At 40.0% G+C, this 24,800-nt stretch overlaps 1 protein-coding gene across 1 annotated transcript in view; it reads right to left on the reverse strand.

Annotated features, from left to right (window-relative positions):
* Positions 1–24,800, reverse strand: part of LOC126214871 (disintegrin and metalloproteinase domain-containing protein 10) — a 409,342-nt gene that overhangs the window by 47,458 nt on the left and 337,084 nt on the right. Inside the window, exons 10-13 of the mRNA XM_049941518.1 lie at positions 20,696–20,864; positions 14,475–14,644; positions 10,493–10,660; positions 2,179–2,306 (exon numbers count right to left, since the gene is read on the reverse strand). Of these exons, the coding sequence (XP_049797475.1) occupies positions 2,179–2,306; positions 10,493–10,660; positions 14,475–14,644; positions 20,696–20,864 (635 nt within the window). The remainder of the gene's footprint in view (positions 1–2,178; positions 2,307–10,492; positions 10,661–14,474; positions 14,645–20,695; positions 20,865–24,800) is intronic.

The raw sequence follows: 24,800 nt of genomic DNA on the forward strand, positions 1-24,800 counted from the left end.
TAAACTGAAAGAACCATGGGTTGTAGAGAGTTTCAGAGAGAGTATTAGGGAACGATTGACAAGAACAGGGAAAGTAGAAGAAGAATGGGTAGCTTTGAGAGATGAAATAGTGAAGGCAGAAGAGGATCAAGTATGTTAAAAGATGAGGGCTAGTAGAAATCCTTGGGTAACAGAAGAGATACTGAATTTAATTGATGAAAGGAGAAAACATAAAAATGCAGTAAATGAAGCAGGCAAAAAAGAATACAAATGTCTCAAAAAATGAGATCAACAGGAAGTGCAAAACAGTTAAGCAGGGATGGCTACAGGACAATTTGGAGAAAAGAACCACTTGTATGAATATCAAGAGCTCGGATGGAAAACCAGTCCTAAGCAAAGAAGGGAAAGCAGAAAGGTGGCAGGAACATATAGAGGGTCTATACAAGGGAGATGAACTTGAAGGCAATATTATGGAAATGGAAGAGGATGTAGATGAAGATGAAATGGGAGATATGATACTGCATGAAGAGTTTGACAGAGCAATGAAATGCCTAAGTCGATACAAGGCCCCGGGAGTAGACAACATTCCAATAGAACTACTGTAAGCCTTGGGAGAGCCAGCCATGACAAAACTCTACCATCTCGTGAGCAAGATGTATGAGACAGCCGAAATACCCTCAGACTTCAAGAAGAATATAATAATTCCAATCCCAACGATAGCAGGTGTTACAGATGTGAAAATTACGGAACTATCAGTTTCACAAGCCTCGGCTGCAAAGTACTAACACAAATTCTTTACAGACGAATGGAAAAACTGGTAGAATCCGACCTCGGGGAAGATCAGTTTGGATTCTGTAGAAATGTTGGAACACGTGAGGCACTACTGACCCTACGGCTTACCTTAGAAAATAGATTAAGGGAAGGCAAACCTACGTTTCTTGCATTTGTAGACTTAGAGAAAGCTTTTGACAACGTTGACTGGAATACTCTCTTTCACATTCTGAAGGTGGCAGGGGTCAAATACAGGGAACGAGAGGGTGTTTACAATTTGCACTGAAACCAGATGGCAGTTATAAGAGTCAAGTGGCATGAAAGGGAAGCAGTGATTGGGAAGGGAGTGAAACACAGGGTTGTAGCCTATCCCTGATGTTATTCAAGTAGGAATTAAAATCCATGGAGAAGAAATAAAAACTTTGCAGTTTGCCAGTGACTTTGTAATTCTGTCAGAGACAGCAAATGACCTGGAAGAGCAGTTGAACAGAATAGACAGTGTCTTGAAAGGAGGATATGAGATGAAGATCAACAAAAACAAAACAAGGCTAATGGAATGTTGTCGAATTAAATCAGGTGATGCTGTGGGAATCAGATTAGGAAATGAGACACTTAAAGTAGAAGGTGAGTTTTGCTATTTGGGGAGCAAAATAACTGATGATGGTCGAAGAAGAGAGAATATAAAATGTACACTGGCTATGGCAAGGAAAGCTTTTCTGAAGAGGAGAAATTTGATAACATCGAGTATAGATTTAAGTGTCAGGAAGTCTTTTCTGAAAGTATTTGTATGGAGTGTAGCCATGTATGGATGTGAAATGTGGACGATAAATAGTTTAGACAAGAAGAGAATAGAAGATTTCAAAATGTGGTGCTACAGAAGAATGCTGAAGATTAGATGGATAGATCATATAACTAATGAGGAGGTACTGAATAGAATTGGGGAGAAGAGGAATTTGTGCCACAACTTGACTAGAAGAAGGGATCGGTCGGTAGGGCACATTCTGAGGCATCAAGGGATCACCAATTTAGTACTGGAGGGCAGTGTGGAGGGTAAAAATCATAGAGGGAGATCAAGAGATGAATACACTAAGCAGATTCAGAAGGATGTAGGTTGCAGTAAGTACTGGGAGATGAAGAAGCTTGCACAGGCCAGAGTAGTCTGGAGAGCTGCATCAAACCAGTCTCTGGACTGAAGACCAGAACAACAACAACAACAACAACAATTCATACAGATTTTTATAATGTTTTGGTGTCAGGAACACATCCCTACATTTATGGAGACCAATTTGTAAACACCACGTATCACCAGATTGATTTTACCGGTAATGTAGAAGTTGTAAGGCGGTTGTATAATATTCAACTGTTAACTCCTTACTATGCTACAGGTAATTCCCTTGGTAATTTGTGACGAGAGGTGGAGCTACTTACAGACAGGGCTGGTTCTCACCCGGCTGCTTGCAGCACAACTCGCAAGCCTTCGTCTTCTTGTCGTTGGGCCCGGGAGTACACTGGCACGACTCCAGTCCGTAGGCGAGGCATATGGAGCCCGTGCATTCCTGTGTGGCAGAATGGCGGTGGTTAGGGAGAACACTGTCTTCTCTATGCTTCAAATTTATCCAATTACTTCACTCAAAAAACATTTTGCTCCACCTTCATATCTGTAAACTAAAATTCAAGGGGCGTAGGAATAAAAGAATAAGCTTTATAAAACAAAAAACAACAACAACAAAAAGTACAAAAAACACATAAATAAAGGCACTTTGTCTCAAAGTGTGCACCTGTGAAATCAAAATCTGCCACTGGGCGACACTAAATACTGTGATTCTCCACAGTGTGTTTTGTAAGATGCACAGACCTTGTTCATCATGCTGTCCACGAGGTGCATGAGGTGTCACTGCTCCGGCCTGTCCCACTCTCTGATGGCGGCCTCGAGAAGGGTTCCTGTGACGACATACTGTATGCTGAGATGTACCTCCCGTATTAGGAAAAACAGTTAAAAATACCTGATACTTGTTCTGCACGTTAGTTGGTGACACACTTTTCAACTTTAATATGTGATACCTGCAGCTATGCAAATACTCAATACTTATTTAGTATGTTTACCTGACTTGTGTATTCATGGTTCTCTGTTTCACCTGTGTTAAATGGTGTTTATGATCAATTAAAATAATTTAATGACATAGACTGCAAAGATCACCATCTCATTTCATCCACTAAACTACAAAAATTCATTATGAATATTATGATGGATTTCTACTCACAGCATAGAGAATGTGTTCAGCAGCTGACAGGCATTTTTAATAACACACTGTTAGGTTTTACCTACTGAACAGAATAATTCCTCAGAGGGGGAGAAACACATACATACATACATTTGTAGATGCACTGCTTCCACACACAGGGCATATAAGCAGGCAGTTTTATCTAAACTACATAGTAGCCACATGGGTGTGTGTGTGTGTGTCTGTGTGTGTGTGTGTGTGTGTGTGTGTGTGTGTGTGTGTGTGTGTGTGTGTGTTTTTTTTTTCCTCCCTCCCTATCTGACGAAGGATTTTGTCCCACAACTACAAATCTAACAGTCCACTATTAGAAGTGTCTGTCTGCCGTTGAGCACCTCTACTATAGGCCACTTTCTTAAACAACTTTGAAGAGACTGGAAGGAGTGATACAAATCTGTAATTAGAGATAGTTGCTCATCTCCAATTCTTAGATAGGTTTTACTACAGATACTTATGTCTGTCAGGAAATATGGTTCAATTCCATGATTAATTACAAATATACCTTTAGTGGTAATCCTTTTAAGTTGGCACAAGATTTTAGTATTCTGCTAAAAACACTATCACAGCTAGGATTATTACTACTATTTAGTGATCTGATAATTTCTGTAATTTCTTCAGAGGTTAAGTTTTGTAAACTAATGTCTGCTGGTGGTGCATGCAGTGTCTGCAGAAGTAAATCTAAGACGTGTATTACATTCTCTAGTACTGGATGCAGTCACTATGAGGAAGTAATAATTGAATTTGGTGGCCAGTGATTTGAAAGTATCACCAGTGCTGCCCAAGTTATTTGCTGGGAGCTCTATTCCATTTGAATGAATAATTTTGTTTGCTTCTTGTTTAATAATGCTGCGAATAGTTTTGCCTTATTCATAGAGTGTTTTATTTTTTGAACATACTACATGAGTTTTGCTTTGTTACTGACATAAGGAAGGATTTAACAATACTGGTAGTACAATTAGTTTCAAATCTTGACTGCTGCCCGTTCTCTGAATTACATACAGCTCTCTCGTCCTAGCATCCCAGGAGTTATCCACTTCTTATCCTTGATTCTGTACAATTTTACCTTTACTTGTTCTAGGGAAAAACAAGACTCAAAATACTGTTGGAACATGTTTAAGAAAGATTGAAATTTTCCATCAACACTGCCTGCTTCGTAAATTTTTCTCCACCACACTTCACATAATTTCTCCCAAAATACTGTGGTTGAACCATTGTTTATATGATTCTGTGATAAGACACTTTTCTTCTATGATCTATTCTTAACAAGTCAGTATATTTTATTGTTAACATTTGACCACTGTCGCCAGATAAACCATTGTCTGCTGGGTATACAGCTAAATTATTGGACGTTGTCGGGTCTAAAAATAAATTGTCAGTAGCTGTTTCACATTGTCCTTCAACCCACGTAGGAAATTTTAATGTGGAAAAATAATCCAAAGTTGGACATCGACAACTCTTGGTGCCCTCACTCAGTACTGTCTGACAGGAAAATAATTTTAATGTCTCCACAAATAGTGATTCTCCAGTTAAGTCTGCAAAATGTCATTAAAACTATTGGCAGGTTCTTTATGAAGCTTCAAATATTTCCTGCCTGTTACCTGTAAATTGTCAGTACTACAAGCTCGTGTGTTTCTCAATCCACTATTGTGGCATAAAAAAGCTGTTCATCGTATTCCTTAACTTCAAGGGTGAGGGACTTAACTCCATTTTGTGTGTGTATAGCCACTCACTCTTTTACAGTAGTGTGAAATTAGCTTGTATCCATCGAGATGAAACTGTTGAATTTTGCCGATTTCCGCAGAGCGAGAAGTCTGCTGAAATTCCATCTACCCATTTCATTCTCCTGATTGGATATGAGAAGTTCATCTTTTTTATTTATAAGGCTTCTGATAGTTTGATGGCTGATCTTTAATATTCTTAACTTCAGCAGATCTGTCATTTTGATGAATTTACCCCAAAAAAACCCTAGTGAACACATTGGAGATCACTGTAATAAGTTGGATAGTGCTTGGATCAGATTGGCTGCCTCTGGCAGTCAGCTGTGCAAGGTGACTTACCAGAAGTATTCATATGTAAACCGTGCTGTGTACAATATAACTGAGTGAGTGGTGATGTTTCCAGAATGAAATTTTAATTCCGCAGCACAGTGTGTCCCGATATAAAACTTCCTGGCAGATCAAAACCACGTATGAGACGGAGAATCAAGCTCGGGCCCTTTGTCTTGCGTGGGCAAGTGCTCTACCGACTGAGCTACCCGAGCACGACTCACGAGCGGTCCTCACAGCTTTAATTTTGAATGGTGACGTATCTGTCCTACCCGTACCCCTACATCCCTCTCCGACAAGTTATTTTCCTACCTCTGCATTAACATCTTCCACAGGGTGTTTCATTCGGGCCATCTCACACTGCTCAAAGAGGAACATAATCTTTACATTAGTGAGAGCAGCATTCTCAGCAGTGTGCCTAATGACATTCTCAGTAGTATATTGAGGTTACGGTCCACAATGTTACCAGTACCCCTCCTATTATTACATGATCTCCCCTTCTAAGATGCTTCCTCAAAGAGCCTAAATCGCAGGTAACATCACTGAATCTGTGGGCAGACTTGATTTAATAAGTCATTGGGGGAGGGGGAGAAACATTTTACCCAGATAGGTGTTAAATCCTTAGCCTGAGACACTACAGTGAAACTGGTTGCACTAAGATATTAAATGGAATTGTGTGATATACAATACTATATAAAGACAAGCAGTTGTATAACATTGTTACCAAGAGTCTAAACATTTTCTTGAGCAATTTATATCAAACTTTTTCACAGTACTCTAATAAATGTTCGTACAGACATAGACTACACAATTTTTAAAATATATATGGTATACAACCACTTTTTCCAGTCCTCAAAGCACTTCTGAATCTCACATTTTGTTATGGTGTTCAGCTCTTTCAGCCATTCTGTTTTTATCCCACCAATCATGGCAAAATGACATCCTTTCACAGTTTTCTTCATCTTCAGGAATAGAAAGAAGTTGCAGCGGGCCATATCTAGTGAATATGGTGGCTGAGGTAACATATTATTATTATTATTTTCCAAAAAATCACAAGCGAGCATTGAGGTGTGAACGGAAGCATTCTCACGATGCAATTTCCTTGAGTAGTTTTGCCACATTTCTGGTCATTTTCTTCGGATCACTTCATGCAAATGGCAAATTATGGCAAATTACTTCCAGGTAGTATTCTTTATTGACCATATGGCAGGAACTCATGATGCACTATCCCATTGTAACCGAAGAAAACAGTGAAAAGAACCTTCACATATTATCGAACTCTTTGAATTCCCCCCACCCCCACCCCCACCTCTACCCCCACCCCACCCCCCATTCCACTGGGACGACTAGGCCTCGGTTTCGATGTCACACCCATATACCTATATTTTAGCGCCTGTTATAACCTTCTTTAGAAGTTCTGGATTATTGTCAACTTCATTCTGCAATTCCTGATTGATGTCTAGGTGATAACATTTCCAATAAAATTTCAACAGTTCTGAAGCCGCTACACATTTGTGCCCAAAATATTTGAAAAAAATTGGCTGGAAGAACCAAAGCAACCTTTCTGATGGTGATTCAGTCATTTTCCAGAATCATTTTCTTTACTTCTTTTGCACTGTTGTCAGTAACTGATGTGCTAGGGAGTCCAGGGTGGTCATCACCTTCAGTGCCTTCTTGGCCCTCTTTGAAATGTTTATGTTACTCGTAAGCTCTTGTCATACTCATAGTGGATATCTCACAAGCCACAGTCAACACTCTGAATGCTCTGCTGCATTTTATTCCATTTTTCAAGGAAGATTTAATGCAGATTGTTTGATCCATCTTTTTCAGAAGCAACAATTTGCACAGCGTTTGAAAACATGTATAATCTTTTCAATTGTCAACAATAAACTACATATTCAAAACACCTAAAAATGTAAAAATACATCAGGAACACATGAACCAGCAAGATGAAAAGAAAAAGAAATGAAAATTTGATGTACAAAGTCTGCCAATTAAAAAATTCCTGTTACTTAATGATCACACCACTTAAATACAGGGTGAGTCACTAACTATTGCCACCTAGAATAACTCCGAAATTTATTGGCGACTTCATGGAGTGCTGTGTGCACAACGACCATATATGTTTAATTAAAAGGAAAGTCAGCATTGGTCATAATTTTTGGTTATTGATAACTTGATACCAGTGTCTGAGTTTAATGTGTACATCACCGAAGATGATCACTATGTGATCGAAAATTGATTCTGCTACCAATAAAACATCAATATTATGACCAACGCTGACCTTCCTTTTAATTTAACATACATGATAGTAGCTGAAAAGTTCGCGGGACAAATGTAGCATGGGACAATGGGGGCCATAATATGACAGTTTTTGTTACTAGGTGGGGTTGTGTCAGAGATATGAAGATCAACTTTGTTTTCTTAAATGGACTGCTGCAGTTTGGTACCTAATTTCTAAGAGCGGCTATTGAGATGAATCCAATGATGTGTAACAGTAAGGCCTTTGAAGGTCAACGAAGGTCAAAAAGTTGGCACGAACATCCATCTACAGAAGGTGTTTGAAGTGATGACCATTGGTATCAATGCAGTGCTGAAATCTTCTTATCATGAATGGAGTAGTATTCCTTATCACATGAGCACTTATCGAAGCACATGCTCTGACTATTCTCTCTCACATATCTTCAGGTGTAGTCAGAACATCTTTATAAACAATCTCACGTCCAATCCAACGATTTAGGAATTGTCTCTGAACAACTGGATCTTTAATGCATCGGAAACATAACTGGCAAAGGAAAGTTATTAACGAGGAAATGGAAATTTGTACTCTTCCCACTGTGGTTCGAGACCTTTGTGTTAGTTCATGGCAAATCAAAAGGGGAATCTGGCATGAGCCAGAATAGCGTTGTTCGTGTTCTGCACCGCCAGAAATATCATCCTTACCATATCCGTCTCCACCAAGAATTAAAAGATACGGATTGTATGCTTCATTGAATTCTGCCGATGGGCTCAATTTCAGATTCAGAGGGATGATGCATTACTTAATTTGATTTTATTTACTGTGGAGGCTACATTCATGAACCATGGAAATGTTAATTTGTGTAACATGCATTAGTGGGCAGCTGAAAATCCATGTTGGCTGTGGCAAGTTGCAAGTTGCACACCAACCGAATGATTCATTGGAAGAATCCTAAGGAAATGCAGTCCGAAAACAAAGGAAGTAGGTTACAGTACAATTGTTCACCCACTGCTCGAATACTGCTCACCAGTGTGGGAACCGTACCAGATAGAGTCGATAGAAGAGATAGAGAAGATCCAATGGAGAGCAGCGCGCTTTGTTAAAGGATCATTTAGTAATCGTGAAAGCATTACAGAGATGATAGATAAAATTCCAGTGGAAGACTCTGCGAGAGAGACGCTCAGTAGCTCTGTACGGGCTTTTGTTGAAGTTTCGAGAACATGCCTTCACCGAGGAGACAAGCAGTATATTGCTCCCTCCTACGTATATCTCGTGAAGAGACCACGAGGATAAAATCAGAGATTAGAGCCCACACAGAGGCATACCGACAATCTTTCTTTCCACGAACAATACGAGACTGGAATAGAAGAGAGAACCGATAGAGGTGCTCAAGGTACCCTCTGCCACACATTGTCAGGTGGCTTGCGGAGTATGGATGTAGATGTAGATGTAGAAAAACTGTGGTCGATGAGTGTATGGTGTGGGATTCTGAAGGACAGAATTATAGGACCCTATTTCATCGAAGGAAATCTTAATGGTAGGAAGTACACGACATTCCGGCAAGAAACATTAGGTCTGTTATTGGAAGAAATACCTTTAGGAACAAGGAACAGAATGTAGTATGAACACAAGGCACATTTTTCACTGATGGCCAGAAATGAGTGGTGGAGACAATTCCCAAATCATTGGATTGGATGTGGAAGAGATGTGTCGTGGCCTGTTCGTTTGCCAGACTTGATTCCTCTGCATTTTTTCTAGTGATATTCATAAAAGACATTGTTTATAAAGACATTCCAACTACACCTGAAGATATGCGAGAGAGAATTGTCAGAGCATGTACTTCGATAAGTGCCAATGTGATAAGGAATACCTCTCAATCCATGATAAGAAGATTGCAGCACTGCATTGATACCAATAGTCATCACTTCGAACACCTTCTGTAGATGGATGTTCGTGCCACCTTTATGACCTTCAAAGACCTTACTGTTACACATCATTGGATTCATCTCGATAGCCGCTATCAGAAAATAAGTACCAAATTACAGCATCTCGTTTAAAAAAAACAAAGTTGACCTTCATATCTCTGAAGTGGCCCCACCTAGAAACAAAAAACCAACGTCATATTTTGGCTCCTATTGTCCCATGCAACTTTTGTCCCACAGTTTCAGTTCCAATCATACTTTTGGAGTTATTCTTGGTGGCAACAGTTAGTGACTCACGCTGTATAATAGGGAAAGGTTATTACCAAAAATCTTGAAGAGTTGTTGACCAGTTTACTTCAAATTTTTATGCAACACTCCATTCATAGAGACATAGGCCAAATATTTTTTTTTTTTTTCATAATGATATGAAGTGTTTTTGCTAAAACTGTCTGGAAGATAGGAAATGCTATACTGTGTGGTACTGTGAAAATGTGACTCCTTTTTTTTTTTTTTTTTTTTTTTGCAGTCAGTATTAAATATGGTAGCAGGGCATTGAAACTGTTATGGAAATTGTTTCTCCCACACATATTTTATCTCCTTATGTATAATTTTAAACAAAACTTGTACATACAACAATACACTTTTTGTGTTCTTCCTCATACTCAGTTTTAACACAAAACAGGAAAGTTGTTTTCATGGCTTATGATTAGAATTACTACTATGAAATCTGAATATCTGAAACTTTGTAATCCTATAAAATGCAGACTAAAACTATGCAAAACACTGTCATTGAAACTACTATCCTTAAAGGTACAGCAGCAAGAGAGGTCTCTCATACACCATATACCAATGATCATAACCTATTTACCCATTTATTTTAAGTGATTTCAGTGCCCAAATCAAGGTTTCATAGTCTATAATAATAAACAAGGCTCAGGGTAACTGAGGGAGGGGGGAGGAAATGTACAGAGAGGAGCAGTGGGGGTGGGGGAGTAGGCATAGCATGGAGGAAGAAAAAGATGAACAGAGAGAGAGCAGGGGAAAGGAGGTGATTGACAGAGGGGGGGGGGAGGGGGGGGGAGGAGGACATGAATTATATGCAATTGCCATACATATTTAGCAATTGCAAAGCATTGTCAGGTTCATTAGTCACATATATATGCATAGCCTAAAAATGTATACTGCCGCAGAAGCACGAAAGCTGTATTACAATTTACAGTCGTATCAATAATTATTATGACAGTATGTGAAACGTACCCCCATGAAGCACACAAATTCCTCATTGCAGACAGTCTTGTTGGGTTTGTTGAGGGACGGCGGGCACATGGCATTGCGACCGCTGCAGAAGCTCGCGTCCCGGCAGCCGTTGTCCTCTCGGCACTTGTCTCCGAACTTGATCTGGCAGTCGGTCGTGCAGCACGGACCCTAGAAAAGTCAAGTGAGGTGGACATTGATAATTAATAATTGTGGATACAATAAACTAGCTGTAGTGCTTTTTGCTGACCACATTACGATGTTAAATAGTCTCTGGACAGAAACACTTAACTATGCTATAATGTGATATAAATCTGACATATACGTTCCGAAGCTGAAAATGCGATTTTGAGGACAGCAACTACAGCATTCCACTCCCTGTGGTAATAATAAATTGCTTTAAAATCTATGTGTCCTAAAAAATCTTGTAAAAATATGAAATTCAAGTACAATATAAATCTCTCCAGTGCTTCTAAACATGCTAAAAATCTGCTCTTAATTTTAATTAAGGTCAGAGTTACATATTTTCCTGAACTAGGTAAAATTTTTGGGTCCAGAAAAATTCCCTATTTAACCTCTGACTGGTAGAATGCTTTGTGTGGCAGAAGTCGTGTTGCAGTGGGAACCAACAATGCCAGTACAATTCGCGTAGGTTTAAATGTTACAAACACGAACAGCAACACTAACATCATTCCCTCCTGAGCAGCATCAGGTAAATACACACACAAAATTTGTGTCACCAAAAAATAATTAATGTAGAGTAATGAAATTTAGGGAATAGATTTGTCTAGGTAACAAATTTAAGTAATTAACATTGCAAGAACACAGGTTAATGTAATCATACCATAAGCCATTGCAAATGTGAAATACTGATAAATTAATAATCAGTGCAAGCATGCAACCGTGCACGCATTGTGTTGTACAGATGCCGGATGTCAGCTTGTCCGATGGAGTTCCATGCCTGTTGCACTCGGTCAGTCAATACAGGGATGGTTAACACTATTTGTGGACAGTGCTGGGTTTGTCATCCAATGACACATCTGGTGATTGAGCAGGCCGAGGCAACATGTGAGCACACTGTAGAGCATTTTGGGTTAGAACAACATGCATGTGAGCTGATGTCGTCTGGAATGACGTAAGTGTTACCGTCCGCGATTGTAACATTACAAACTATGCGAGTTCCCACTGCAATGCCACTTCTGCCACACAATGGCTCGGAAAACATCGCCCGGAATGTTCTTCGCGAACAGCAGTGTGACAGATTGAATCACCAGACTGACGTACAAATTTGCAGTAAGGGTGTGTGAGATAACCACAAAAATGCTCCTACTGTCATACAAAATCACACCCCAGACCAAAACTACATGTGTAGTTCCAGAGTATCTAGCATGCAGACAAATTGGTTGCAGGCCCTAAATTGGCCTCCTCCTAACCAACATGTGCCATCACTGGCGCTGAGGCAGAACTGAGTTTCATCAGAAAATACAACAGACCTCCACCAGCCCTCCAATGAGCTCTCGCTCGACACCACTGGAGGCACAAATGGGAGTGGTTTGGGGTCAGCAGAATGCACATTAAAGGGCATCTGGCTCAGAAGTCCTCAAAGTGACCAATTTGTAAGAGTTCGTTGTGTCACTACGGTCCCAACTGCAGTATGATGCAGCAGAGCCGTATGCTGAAAATGACGGTCTCTCCTCTCGGTAGTGCCACGTGGCCGTACGGGGCCAGGTCGTCTTGTGATCGTACATTCTTGTGATCACTGTTGCCAGCAATAATGTACAATGGTTACATTCCTGCCAAGTCTTTCTGCAGTATCACAGAAGGAACGTCCAACTCCTTGTATCCCTGTTACACGACCTCGTTCAAACTTAGTGAGGTGTTAATAATGGCGTCTTTGTTGCCTTCACAAAATTCTCAACTAACATCAACTCATGTCCAGTCTGTAAGGTGATTAACCCTTTAACTGCTCTTGGCGTTTTAATGCACACGCCTTTGTACCTGCCCCTGTGTGCTCTGAACACGTTTATGCATGCCACCATTCCTTCTACCTGCTACTCCGAACGTGTCTATGCGTAGACATGTTCAGAGTACCAGGCAGAAGGACTGGTGGCGTGCGTAAACACGTTCGTAGCACACAGGGACAGGTACAGAGGCGCGCGCAGTAACATGTCCAGGGTTAATGCTCATGACTGTTACAATGTGTATTTACAGCAAGCCTGATTTACATCCTTATAATGCTGCTACTCGTGCCACTCTCATGCGACTGATGCAGAATTTGAACAGACATAATCTCTCAGATGTAGAAACATGCCTACCAATTTTCGTTTATGTCGCACAACGTCCTCTCGATGTTGCGATGATTTTTTTTTCCCCATCAGTATATTCACAAAATTTTATTCCAGTGTCTTTGTGTTAGATTTATTTCCACGTATTTGCACAGTTTTGTTCGTATCCTGTTTTGTGTGAAGTTTGCGAGACTGTGACATCACATCTTCCCTCGGATGCGGATCCCCATCAGGTTTCAACTGACGGCTGGCAGTGGCAAAAAGGTGTGATCCACGCTGTCCAGACCCTCGTCGCACTTTTTTACAATAACAAAAAAAAAAAAAAAAAAAAAAAACTTGAAATCAAAAGTTTTGTAACTGATGTAATGAAATTGTTAATGTCTGTTTAGAGTCGGTTGATGGCAGATGAGGTCAGTACTTCACTGATAATATATGTATTGTATACTCTCCAGAGAGGAATTTATCCATGGATCTTAAGGACAATAAACATCAATTGGACAGTACTTACCAGAGAAAAATTTATAAGGGCAATCAGTGAATTTTATTTTGGGAACATTAAAAAGTTCACATCCTTACACCTGAAATTATCAGCCTGTCGTACAAGCGAAAATAATAAAACTTTGAGTGTATCATCACGGAACAGTGGTCATTCCTGACTTAATAACTGTTAAGCGTCGTTCTAGAAGTGAAGGTAATAAACCCCGTTCTCTCTTACTCAGACTTGTCAATGGGAACTGCATGTTTTCTATAGGAGTCCTTCAGAAAGCTCTAAGGCAGCTAATATTTTTACGAACATAAAAAAGATTGTGTGTGTGTGTGTGTGTGTGTGTGTGTGAGAGAGAGAGAGAGAGAGAGAGAGAGAGAGAGAGAGAGAGAGAGAGAGAGAGAGAAAATAATGAGATGCACAGTCCGAGTTTTAGTTCCATGCAGCCATTATGTGATTTTTGAGAGTGCCATCAGTGAAGTTACATTTTTGTTATCTGTTATGCAAATGGAAGAGTGGAATTTACAGTGATGTGATTCAATCAAGTTTTATGTTAAACTTTGGGAATCTGCCAATGTTACCTTTTGAAAAGTTGAAACAGGCTAATGGGAACATTCCTTATCACGAGAACACATTTTTTGCTGGCAAAAATCATTTTTGGAAGGCTGAGAACACAATTAAGATGGACCTCACTCAGGGAGACCACCAGCTTAAAACCAACCCCCCCCCTCTCTCTCTCTCTCTCTCTCTCTCTCTCTCTCTCTCTCGCACACACACACACACACACACACACACACACACACGTCACATGGTGTATTTGTCACAGAAGTAGTGCAGCCCACTAGCTAACAAATGCCAATTACTTGGAATTGGATTACAATTTTCAAACTGTGTCATTTAAGCCTAATGAAAGATTATAATAGTAAGATTACTGTGTCTTTGGAGCTCTCGGGATACTGTGAGAGTTTTTGAAGATAAAAAATTGACAGACTGCTTAGCAAATGAGAAGAAGAATATCACATGTGTGTGTTAATCATTTGTAATTGAGAATAAGTGTTCAGTGAAATAAAAAATTTCGATTTGACTGTTATCTTCTAAAAGTTTTACCGTTCCAGTCCTAAAGTAGTAAGGAGTGACTTCGGTGCGCGACAGTCCAGCTCCCGCTTCAATACAGTGATTCCCCCCGCGGTGCAGCACAATGTGTTGACCTACTGACCTGCGAGGGGCTGCAGGCGCTGCGCGGGGTGAGCCTGCAGGGCGGCGCATCCTCACGGGGTATGCTCGTCTGTGGGTAACAGCACGGGTCGCGGCAGTCCTCGCCCCAACCGCAGTCGCACTGCTCGCCCGGCTCCACCACGCCGTTGCCACACAGCGACTTCTGCGGCTCTGTGTGCGTCACGTTAAGTCATTTTGTTAGTTTCGCTACATGTTTGCATCTACTGTCAGATTTGTTTTTAAATAAACAGAACTAAAGGGAAAGAGTGAAAGAGTTATTGAGAAAGAAAATGGACGCTATTCTGATGGACAGTAGCACATACAGTTAAGACTAAAGCATGTTCTTTTGTACAGTATCCTATTTATAAGGCCAAGTGAATTTGTTGTTCCCCATATGACTCCTGCTTTCCTGCAGGTGGCTCCCTCTCATCCTGGGGTTTGAGAGAGCTGCGCCTACTATGATGTATTCTACTATTTTGGCCAGGACTGGAACTATTGCTATTGGCCAAGTATTCACATGTATGATCAATCTAAAACTCACATGCACCTGTGCACTAGTGCTCCAAGAATAATTTGCAAATTTTATCATTTTTAGGGTTTTTGCTTTAATCTGCAAAAACAGAACCCTCATAGGATCATTTTGTTGTCCATCTGTCTGTCTGTGTTTCCTCAGGAACAGCCAGACATATCATTTTTATGTTATATACTGAGGTCTAAGGTCCCTTGGCAGTGTAAAAATTTTAAGCTTTTGAAAAAATGGCTCTGAGCACTATGGGACTTAACATCTATGGTCATCAGTCCCCTAGAACTTTGAACTACTTAAACCTAACTAACCTAAGGACATCACACAACACCCAGTCATCACGAGGCAGAGAAAATCCCTAACCCCGTCGGGAATCGAACCCGGGAACCCGGGCGTGGGAAGCGAGAATGCTACCGCACGACCACGAGCTGCGGACTTTAAGCTTTTACGTAAAAGCAATCAAAAGATCTGGCCATTTATGTCACATGTTTTGATACTCAAAAATTCACCCATCAGAAACTTTAGGGTACTTCCTGTTGATGTACAGGGTTATTACAAATGATTGAAGCGATTTCACAGCTCTACAATAACTTTATTATTTGAGATATTTTCATAATGCTTTGCAGACACATACAAAAACTCAAAAAGTTTTTTTAGGCATTCACAAATGTTCGATATGTGCCCCTTTAGTGATTCGGCAGACATCAAGCTGATAATCAAGTTCCTCCCACACTCGGTGCAGCATGTCCCCATCAATGAGTTCGAAAGCATCGTTGATGCGAGCTCGCAGTTCTGGCACGTTTCTTGGTAGAGGAGGTTTAAACACTGAATCTTTCACATAACCCCACAGAAAGAAATCGCATGGAGTTAAGTCGGGAGAGCGTGGAGGCCATGGCATGAATTGTTGATCATGATCTCCACCACGACCGATCCATCGGTTTTCCAATCTCCTGTTTAAGAAATGCTTCTGCTTTAGCCTTTTCCGTAAGATTTTCCAAACCGTCGGCTGTGGTACGTTTAGCTCCCTGCTCGCTTTATTCGTCGACTTCCGCGGGCTACGCGTGAAACTTGCCCGCACGCGTTCAACCGTTTCTTCGCTCACTGCAGGCCGACCCGTTTATTTCCCCTTACAGAGGCATCCAGAAGCTTTAAACTGCGCATACCATCGCCGAATGGAGTTAGCAGTTGGTGGATCTTTGTTGAAATTCGTCCTGAAGTGTCGTTGCACTGTTATGATTGATTGATGTGAGTGCATTTCAAGCACGACATACGCTTTCTCGGCTCCTGTCGCCATTTTGTCTCACTGCGCTCTCGAGCGCTCTGGCGGCAGAAACCTGAAGTGCGGCTTCAGCCAAACAAAACTTTATGAGTTTTTCTACGTACCTGTAGTGTGTCGTGACCATATGTCAATGAATGGAGCTACAGTGAATTTATGAAATCGCTTCAATCATTTGTAATAGCCCTGTAGAATCATGAAATTTGGCAAGAAGCATGGTTTCACAGTGCAAGTAAAGGGAAAAAAATCATACCATTGTTAACCTGTAACAATATAATGAGAAAAAATACATTCTTGCCATTAGAAGATACACTGCATTCATCAACCGTCAAAAGCATAAGAGATGAACATCATGTTTTAGCATGTAAAAAAAAAAATCCTCTCTCTACATATTTAAACTGCAGTTAAATTCTTTTTTGTATCTACTCACACTTGACCAATTTTTTATAATCAACTTTTTTTGAAATTTTTATTGCAAAAATTACATTTGCTATTAGTATTGTGGTAATTATTGATTACTGTAACATTTACAGAAAACCAAAAGAATTTACAATAGTAATGAGCCACATTTCTTAATGTTGTGATTATTGTCTTTAGTCATCAAAGTTTTGGCGGGAGTCATATTATGTTACTTAGTATGTTCGTGTAGTGTGTGATATTATGCACCACATGTTGTTTCAATATTATTAGCAGAGACATTTGCTAATAAAATGTGGAAAGTTAAGAGGAAAAATCTGCAGCATTTTATTTATTTGTATGTGTGGAATTGATTATGCAAGCAGGAACATCATGCCTTCAGATAAATCTGTAGCTACAACAAGAATGAGTAGAATAGACAATGAACACAAGATGAGTAAAACCACTGTAAGATAATTTGAGCTTACATTCATGAAAACTTCAATATTAGTGTTTTATTTATTCTTAAGGCACTGAGCAAATGACACAAACCAGATCACAACAGATCTTAGTGAGGTTTGCTAAGCATTTTTAATTACATTTTTTCAATGCAGTGAAATTAAGAGATAGGTTACACAATCTATTTCTCTCCCCTCCCTAAAAAGAAACAATTAGTTCATAAATTAGGTAGTGTGTCCATTTTACCTTTATGTGCATCTATCGGCTGTACTACACACTTTGTCTCAATAATATTATTGCCAGTATTTTTATTTTTAGACTGCAGTTCCTGTGAATCGAATTCTTGTTGCTGCAGGTACCATAGTTTTGTGTGTTGACCTTGAGATGTTTGCTGACATCCCCAGTTCCCTTAAATTATCACCCAGTTTACATGTATCATTTAAATATGTGTTATTTGTCAGTGTATCTGTCAATTCGTCCACAGCATGAAGTCCCGGGTTTGATTCCGCTAGGTCAGGGATTTTCCACCTGCCCCAAGATGACTGGGTGGTGTTGTGTCATCGTCGTCGTCCATCCCCATTATGGTCGGAGGAAGGCAACGGCAAACCACCTCCATTAAGACCTTGCCTAATACGGCACTGCGGGTCTCTTGCATCATTCCCCCATGCTCTGTCAAGAAGCATGGGACTTATTTCCATTTTCTGTCTGTCAATTCAGTGTATGTATTTATTTCCTCTGCGTTTCAAATTGTTAACTGGAACTGCAGGCAGATTTATCAGACAGCCCTAAGTCACAACACTTTCCTAATATTTTATGTATTTATTTGTCCCAGTACATTCCTCACTTGCTACAAGGGTAATCCAAAAAGTAAGGCTCCTACTTTTTTTATAAGTACATAGACCTGATTATTTCTACATTGGTTTACATCAGTTTACATCTTGAACATTTAGCTATTTTTCGACATAATCACCATTTCTGTCGATGCATTTTTGTAGATGCTGTGGCAGTTTTTGTATGCCCATGTCATACCAGCTTGCCGCCATGCTGTTCAGAAAGTTATGAACTGGCATGATTGTTGCTTAGTCTCAGGTGTAAAGTGGTATGCTGAGGTTTCATCACCCATGACAGTTGAGTCCAGAAAGTTGTCCTGTTCGGCTGCAAGGCAGTGAAGAAATGCACAGGAAGCATCAACTCGTTGCCGCATGTGGTCCTCAGTCAGCATGCGTGGCACCCATCTTGTGCACACCTTCTGGTAGTTCTATGTTTCCATTAAAATTCTGTGAGCGGTGCTTCGGGAAACCTCAGGAACCAATGTGCAGAGATCATTCAAGGTGATCCGTCTATCTTCATGCGTGCTTTGCTCAACCTTCAGCACTGTCTCATCAGAAATTGACGGTCTCCCGCTCCTTTGTTCGTCGTGAATTTCGGTCTGACCAGCTGCAAACTCTCTCCACCACTTATGGACATTTTTGACATCCATGCACGACTCACCATACACTTCCGTCAATTAGCGATGGATTTCAATCGGCGCAGTGCCCTTTGCGTTCAAAAACCGAATAACTGCGCACGATTCACACATGACGGTAACATCCAATGGGAGCTCCATTTTCAATGACTGCCAAGCCAAGACTGAGCGCCTCAGTGCGGCGTTCACATGTTTACACACAGCGTGTGAAGCACTCTTCATAACAGTGTGACCACCTGCCACACAGAGTTCTGTACTTATAAAAAAATAGACCTTACTTTTGGGATTACCCTCATATTTTCTATTGCAGTTCAGATTTCATACTACCAGTAATCAATTACCATTCCAGTGCAAGTTCGTGGTGCAGTATTTTTGTGGTAGAACCATTCTGGATTTTCTGTTCTGTTCCTCTTGGATTTTTCCAACTAACTTATCTTTCACATCGTTTATAGGGTACTGTACAACGCACACAGTTGCTGTTTATGATGGAGGGATCTTTGACAGTGAATTTACAATGTTATATTCACAATGCAATTTAAAAAACCAACATACATGATTATTTGGTCTTGTATTATAAGTACTACTCCTTCCCCTCAACCTGCTATTACTAAAAATATGAATACTAATACTACTGATGCTATTAATATAAAATGGAGAGAATGAAGTAGAAAATGAATTCACTTATTCTTTACAATGGCTGATCAACAAAGACTGAGACTGACTTTTTTCCCTGTAGCTTCCTTGATAGTTTCCTACCTGCACAATGAATATTTGAAAAGAGCAGGCTTTTAAGTATAAAGTCCACAGGTGGCAGCACTCTCATATCGGTAGGTTCGTAGGAATGCTCTGTAGGTACACTTTGCATTTGCTTACCAAACATTGGAGGCGAGATGAGTGGAGTAGTACAGCAGAATAAAATTCTGTGTTAATATCAATCATACAGCCACTAAACCTTATGAAAAGGTGCAGCAAGCATCCAGTGAAGATGCTCTACCTTGTGTAACAGTGGTTCAAGGACTTCAAAGAAGGCTGACTTGTCTGTGTTAAGCAAGGTGAGACTGGTGTTTCAGTTTCAACAGTGACTGAAGTCAACATCAACACAGCTGCTGTGATTATCCATGAGAATCAACGAATAACATTGTATAACATCAGTGAAGAGTTGAAAGTTTCATATGGCAGTGTCTTTACACATGAGCATTTCCGTATGACCCATCTTTGCACCTGTCGGGTGCCACATCTGTTGACTACCGAACAAAAGATGGTGCAAGTGGAGACAAGTGATGAGATGCTGCATCTCTTTGCTAATGGAGAGGATGTGTTTCTGGAATCAGTTACAACTGGTGATTAGCCATGGTTGCATCATTTTGATCCGTAAGGAAAACATGGCAGGACAGTGTGGAAACCACGAGGTTCTGCAATCCCAAAGAAGGTGAAAGCTGTTCCATCTGCAGGGAGAGTGATGGTGATCAAACTTTTTGACTGTCATGGAATGATTGATCAGCAGGCACTTCCTGCTCACAGTACTGTTGCAGCAGCATACTAAACATCAGTAGGAGCTAAACTGAAGCACACTGCAAGGAAACATCCAGAACTTTCTCAGAGTGTACGGCAACATCATCATGACAATGCACGGCCTCATGTCGCAAATCGAGTCGTGCAGTTTCTGGCCTAATTCGACGTTACCCATATACTACAGCTACCTTATAGCCCCAGTCTTGCACCCAGTGATTTTGTTTATTACCATCAATAAAAGAAAAGCTTTGTGGGATTTGATTTGAGGACACTGAAGCAGTGCTCAAGAAAAGTAAGGCAGTTCCCGAGAGCCTGACAAAGAATGTCCTGCACCATGTGTTTTGAGGACTGGGAGAGACACTATGAAAAGTGCATTCAAGTAGGAGGGGAGTACTTTGAAAAATATCATGTAAACAATGAAATATAGTAACAAATAACTGTGGAAAAAATCAATCTCAGTCTTTGTTGACGCCACCCTCATACATATTGTAAAAACAGTTTGATAATAATAATAATATTACAGTGATGCACATTTATGACAGCAAACATTACATCTTACTGAGACAGACAGAAAAAGGTTGACTGGCAGACCTGTGAAGCAGCCCTTGGGGCTGCGGGCCTTGGTATTGAGCACAGGGTTGATGCTGCTGATGCTGCAGGGCGAGAACTTGTTGTTGTTCTTCTTGTCACCCGAAGTCGCCCTCGCGAACATTATGAAGTTGCCATCCTCACCTCCGGGAGTACATGAGTCTGGATCGTGCTGGAACAAAAGAGCAGCTTTCAGTGCGACAGCTGTACAATTCCTAATATCACTGCTTTTACACTGTGACTTCACTGTTATGTCGTATTATGACAAAAAGACCAAACATCACTTATATTAGCAGCAAAATGTGTAATGCAGCTATACACGAGGCAGCTTACAAGTATTTGTCGATCGGCAGTTCCACGGTGGCTACTCTTCAATATCATTTGTACATGAGATTGGTTGTGATTTTTACAACAGTGAGACTTTTGCCCCATTCTGTAGGTCAGATAAATGAGACGAAACCACTTGATATTCATTTGGCAAGCCCTGCTTTGATTATTCAGGCATTTCCTACATCTAACTCAGAAGATACCAATTCTGTGTTTCTTATTTATTTGAGAAAATATTACACAAACACTGCTGCTGCTGCTGCTGCTGCTGTTTATAGGCTTAAGGAGACTAAACATCTAAAGTCATTACTCTCATATTCATCTCCCAGGATGGAATGTGTGTAGTCCATCTGGCTGGTGTACTCCACCTGGCTGCGTCTAGAGCGAATCACTTGTTCAAATGTGAAAACATTTTCTAAATATTTACGTAGCATGTGTCTGAGATGGGACACAAGTATCAGCTCAGTATTCACCTTGTAGGATGTGGGAAACCACCAAAAAACCACAGCCGGAATGGCCAGCTCACAAGCACTCATCGTTAAACTGTAAAGTACACTCGATCCGGGTCAGATTAGCATCCCTGTGTCCTAGAAGTGGTGATTAACACCCTCAGCTAACCTGGTGGGTGTGTGAACAATTGGAATGCAATCTGAGACATCTGTTAATAATGTATAATTTTCCCCATCTAGGTTACTAAAGCACTATCCCTCCAGTGCCAGTTGCTGGATAGAGGGAACAAATATTCAATCTACATTACTTGGCATAATTACTGACCAAATTTAAAAAGCTGTCAGAATGTACTCATTAAGAGGTATAAACTTATGTTATAAGTTTAACACAATAAGACAAATATTACAGTTAGAAACTCTGTGTTTGTCTCGAAGTAGCGTGACTGACTGTGCGCAAATATACATGGACTTCATTCGTTCAATATATGACCTTTTCAAACAAAGCATACTTTATCTACATATATGACTTATTGTACCTGCAAAATTATATCATTATACAACACATATTGTTCAGGAAATAAGATGTCATAAGCACTGAGACATTTGAAAAACTAACTTTTGCTTAACTCTGGAATGCACAAATTACCTTTCCTAAACTTTTCCTCACTTACATGCTTATAGGCAAATACTTACCATACGTAACTCATTTTTAAAATAATGAAATGTTTGAAGCTGTTTTATACATATGTGGGAGTTCGAAGCTTTAAAGAATCACAGGTTTACTGGTAAATCACTAAAAGCCAAAATAAATATTATGCAAGGGTTTCTGTAATGTAAATCTAGTCAATATGATGACCCCAAACAGATTTAGTTCGTCAGTAGAGCATTGAGTAATTCTAAAGTTTATAAGGGAGCAAACTAGAATAATTAAAGTATCAATAACAATTTTTAGAGTAGTCTGGAAGGCATACACTGTGGGAGAAAGAAGGTTGATTTCAGCTTCTGTATTTAGTTATTAGAGTCAATTATTTCCTTTCACTCCTGAGAAAGGAAATGCTGCTTCCAACCTCATTATTTGTATCCATCATTTCTGTCGGTCTAGTCCAGTTTCGGATGCTGCTAAGTAATCATTCTTGTATGTTATAACATCATGATCATTAAGAGGAGGAACACTGCTACAGATTGCACGATCATTAAGAACAGAATCGTAATGTTCTCACTGTTATGAAAGCACTTAGACTTCATCGGAGCAATCTAGGGAAGTGGTAAGAAATGTATGACAATATGGCTGGTCACCTAATAATACTTTTTACCACCTCAACTAGCAGTTAATGTTCTCAACTGTGCCACATTGTTCTTTTCTCCTTCTGATCACAGGGACTGAAAGCTACATGTCCAAAGAGTATGAGTTATTTCTTCATGTAAAACTTGCAAATAATTTAGAAGATACTGAGGTGTGAAAGCCAGGCAACAGTGTTCACAGTGAAAGTACTTCCAGACTGAGAGAGATCTAAGAGGGAGTACTGACAGACAGAGATACTGCAACTACATATTATTTTATTGTTCTCACTGCAGTGGAATTATACACCTGTGAGCCAAAACAACATGACCACCTACTTAACAGTGTGTCGGTTGGGAGGCAATACGGCAGTGATTTTGTGTGGTACGGATCGAACAAGTCCTCGGTAGGTTTCTAGATGTATGTCACACCAAATATCTACATGCAGGTCACAAAATTCCTGTAAATTTTGATCTAGTGACATATGGTTGTGGAGTTGGCACTTAGCAGCATCTCAGATCTGTGCCATCACATTCATATCAGGCGAATTTGGCAACTGAGACATCTAAGTGAGTTCGTTGGTGTCTGTCTCGGACAACAGTAGCACAATTCTGGCCTTTGACACAGTTATCCTACTAGAACACGTTATTGTCATCAGAGAAGACATCGAGTGTGAAGGGATGCAGGTTTTCCTCAGTAATGTTTACATAGTCCACAACGGCCACGGTGCTTTCAGTTTTTACCACGGATGCTCAGGTGAATGTCCCCTATATTAACACTGCCTCCAACAGCCTGCACCCGTGGCGTGGTGCACTTTTCGAGCAGCCGTTCGCCTGAATGACAGTGTATCCAGATGCGACCGTGGGGGTGACATAATTCCATTAATCCACAGTCCGATCTCAAATGTCCTGTGCCCACTGCAACTGTAATTGACAATGTCGTTAGGTCAACATGGGAATAAATAGGGAACATAAGTTGTGGAGCTACATCTTTAACAATATGCACTGAACACTGCGCTCCAAAACACTAGTTCTTGCAGCAGCATTGTACTCTGTCAACCGATCCCTGCTTTACAGAGCAATCCATATTCACAAACATCAAAAGAACAGGAAATTGCTAGACAAATTAAAAGGTTAAAAAATAACTTAGCATTTGGTGAAAACAGAGTTATTGCAAAACTATGGAAACCATGTGGCCAAAAATCTTAAAAGGAATTACACTGAACATGTAAAACAAACTGAAAAAAAAAATGGATTACCGGAAAATTGCATTTATACATCCACTACATAAAAAGGGAGAAAGAATGGATGTTAATATTTATAGATAGATTTGTCTTATTCCTATCACACAAAAAAATCTAATGCAGTCTCTCCTGGATTGAGGACAACAACAACTTGAATGTACAGTTGGTGAACATCAAGCTGTTTTGTACCAAAAAGATCTTGCCCACAATGTATTTGAGTTTTGAAACTAGTTATCAGGTATCAAGTATCAAAAAATTTACAATAAGAAAGTGGTTTGTATTTTCGTAGTATTGAAAAAGGGTTAGGAGTCATTGGACCACAGGTTCCTCTTCCAGGCCCTGAAATAACAAAGACCGAGCACAAAAAACACTGTCATTATTAGTGAAACACTAAACAGTATAAAATCTAAGACAAAATACAGAGGAGAATTTTCTGAGTATTTTAAAATTATAACAGGAGAGAGACAAGGTGACGCACTCTCTCCACCACTTTTCAACTACATCTTTGAAAAAATAATCCAAGAATGGCAGAAACTAAAATAAGAGCTTAAAATTGCCAAACCAAGCAAATTAGGAACAACCAATATTAGGTCAGACTGCTTATCTTTTTCAGGTGACTTGGCAGATCTATGTCAGGACATTCAAACAGCACAGAAACTCTTGAAGAAAACAGCAGAAATTGTATGTCTCTAAATATCATTTGAAAAAACAAAATGCAAGTTGCAGTCAAGTGAAAACAAGACAAATGGAAAAAAGTAAGGAAACTGTTTATGTTTTCAAAAGTAATCACCATAAATATTAATACAATAT

Source organism: Schistocerca nitens, chromosome 12 (genome assembly GCF_023898315.1).
Source record: "Schistocerca nitens isolate TAMUIC-IGC-003100 chromosome 12, iqSchNite1.1, whole genome shotgun sequence".
Lineage (NCBI taxonomy): Eukaryota > Metazoa > Arthropoda > Insecta > Orthoptera > Acrididae > Schistocerca > Schistocerca nitens.